At 52.3% G+C, this 2,217-nt stretch overlaps 1 protein-coding gene across 1 annotated transcript; it reads right to left on the minus strand.

Annotated features, from left to right (window-relative positions):
- Positions 1 to 214: 214 nt before the first annotated feature.
- Positions 215 to 1,732, minus strand: EMWEY_00059410 (hypothetical protein, conserved; the record flags this gene model as incomplete). The annotated part of the gene is made up of 2 exons (XM_013481129.1): positions 215 to 539; positions 668 to 1,732. Coding segments are annotated over 2 exons (1,390 nt in total), but the record flags the coding sequence as incomplete, so codon positions are not given.
- Between the last annotated feature and the right edge of the window lie 485 nt (positions 1,733 to 2,217).

Below are 2,217 nucleotides of genomic sequence, written 5' to 3' on the forward strand. Positions count from 1 at the left end.
ATAATATATATATATATATATAAATAAGGACTTACTGCTTCTAATGGTTGTGTATGACTAGTATTATGTATAATTTGTATTAATGGATTAAATAGACCATTTGCATGCAAAAAGGCAAAAAGAAAACAAAAAAAGAAGATAAACTTATTTGCATCAAATAAAAATAATAATATAAATAACTTTATATACATCAATACAGAACCTATTCCCCAACCTCCTCCTCCTCCTCCTCCTCCTCCTGCTGCTGCTCCTCCACCTGCTGCACCTACTACACCTGCAGCAGCAGGGACAGCTTGCTGCTGCTGCTGCTGTTGTTGCTGTTGTTGTTGGGTAGAACTGCCAGATGATGATGATGCTGTTGCTGCTGCTGCTGCTGCTGCTGCTGCTGCTGCTGCAGGAGATTGTGGGGTTGATGATGCTGCAGCAGGGGATATTCGAGGGTCACGAATAGCAGCAGCAGCAGGAGAGCTCTGCTGCTGCTGCTGCAGTTGTTGCATTTGTGTCTGCAAGGCAGCAAGACGTCCTGCTGCAGCAGAAGCCTGCATCATACAGCAAAGAAACACAACAAGCAGCAACAGCAGCATATAAAGAGCAGCAGCAGCAGCAGCAGCAGTATTAGGGTGTACACACACTAAACGTAAAGATTATATACTTGTGCAGCACTTACATCGCGTCCTCTGCTGCTGCTGCTGCCTCCTGCTGCTGTTGTTGCATTTGCTGCAGCAAACCTCAAGGGCCCATCAACAGCAGCACCTGCTCCGTGACTTATCCACAACCCATCCCCACCAATGCCACTGCTGCTGCTGTTGCTGCTGCTGCCCTTTGCTGCTGCTTCCTCAGACACAGCACGCAGCAGCTGCAGCTGCAGCAAGGAAGCAAATGCATGCCATAGCCGCAGCTGCCCTTCGTACATCTCCGCCATCCTTAATGCATGCAAATGACGCTGTACCCAAACGTACCCTTCAGGGGCCCCCTGGGAGGCCCCCTGAATTGGGGCCCCCTGAAGGGGGGCCCCTTGTGGGGTACTTTCAGGAGCCCCTTGGGGGGGCCCCTGGAAGAATTCAGTAGAAGGGGGCCCCCTTAAGGGATGGGGAGACTGTGATAAGGGCACAGGAGGGACAACATGGCCTTCCCCTGTTGCTGCTGCTGCATTTGCTGCATTTGCTGCTGCTGCTATTGCTGCTGCTGCTGTCCCTTGTTGGGAGGCCTCACTGCCCGTTGCAGCAGCCAATGCTGCTTCTGCAGCAGCAGCTGCTGCTGCAGCATTTGTCGCTGTACGTTGTTCACCGGAAGCAGTAGCAGCAGCAGCTGCAGCTCCTGCTGCTGTTGCTGCTGTTGCCGCTGCTGCTGCAGTATCTATTGTCCCTTGCTGCTGATCTATTGGTCTTTGGCAAATACTTAGCTGCTGCTCTGCTGCAACAAGTTGATGAAGAGCAGATAGCTGCTGCATGCGCTGCAGCAGCTGCTGCCGCAGCCCTGAAGCTGCTACAGCTGCTGCTGCTGCTGCTGCTGCTGAATCCGCTCCATTAGAAATACCAGAAGCAGCAGCAGCGGCAGCAGAAGGAGAAGGTCTTGATGAACGCTGCAGCAGAGGATCTACATTAGCATCAGTTGCTGCTGCTGCTGTTGCTGCAGCAAAGCTTGGATGAAGATCTATAGGAGGGAACAGCAACGGGAAGGGTACATACACCCCATCAGCAGCAAAAGGAGGAGGAGACTGCGGCGTCTGCATCTCCACAGGGGGCCCCTAATAGCAGCAGCAGCAACAGCAGCAGATGAGAGGAACAGCTGCTGGCAAGAAGGAGCAGCAGCAGGAGCAGAAGAAGGAGAAGCAGCAGCTGCAGCAGCAGAAGGAGCGGAGCTGCTGCACAGAAATGTTCCTTTATTCCTGCTGCTTTGCTCTCTGCTGCTGCAGCAAGTGCGGCAGCAACAGCAGCAGCATAGAAGCTGCAGCAACGACGACAGCAGCAGCAGCAGCAAGGGGGAAGCAGCAGAGCAGCAGGGGCCCCTCTTGGTGTATATTGAGGGTATGTCTTTATAATGACTTATTTGTTTTGTCTCTGCAGCAACCTTGAGGTGTACATACACCTGCAACTCTCGCTGCTGCTGCTGCTGCTGCTGCTGCTGCTGTGCTGCTGCAGCGGCAGCAGCAGCAGCAGCAGAGGAAGAAAGGGAGAGAGCTTTCTTCTTTTGTCCCTATAAAGGATATTATATATT

This window comes from Eimeria maxima, genomic scaffold, assembly GCF_000499605.1.
Source record: "Eimeria maxima Weybridge genomic scaffold, Emw_scaff2766, whole genome shotgun sequence".
Classification (NCBI taxonomy): domain Eukaryota; phylum Apicomplexa; class Conoidasida; order Eucoccidiorida; family Eimeriidae; genus Eimeria; species Eimeria maxima.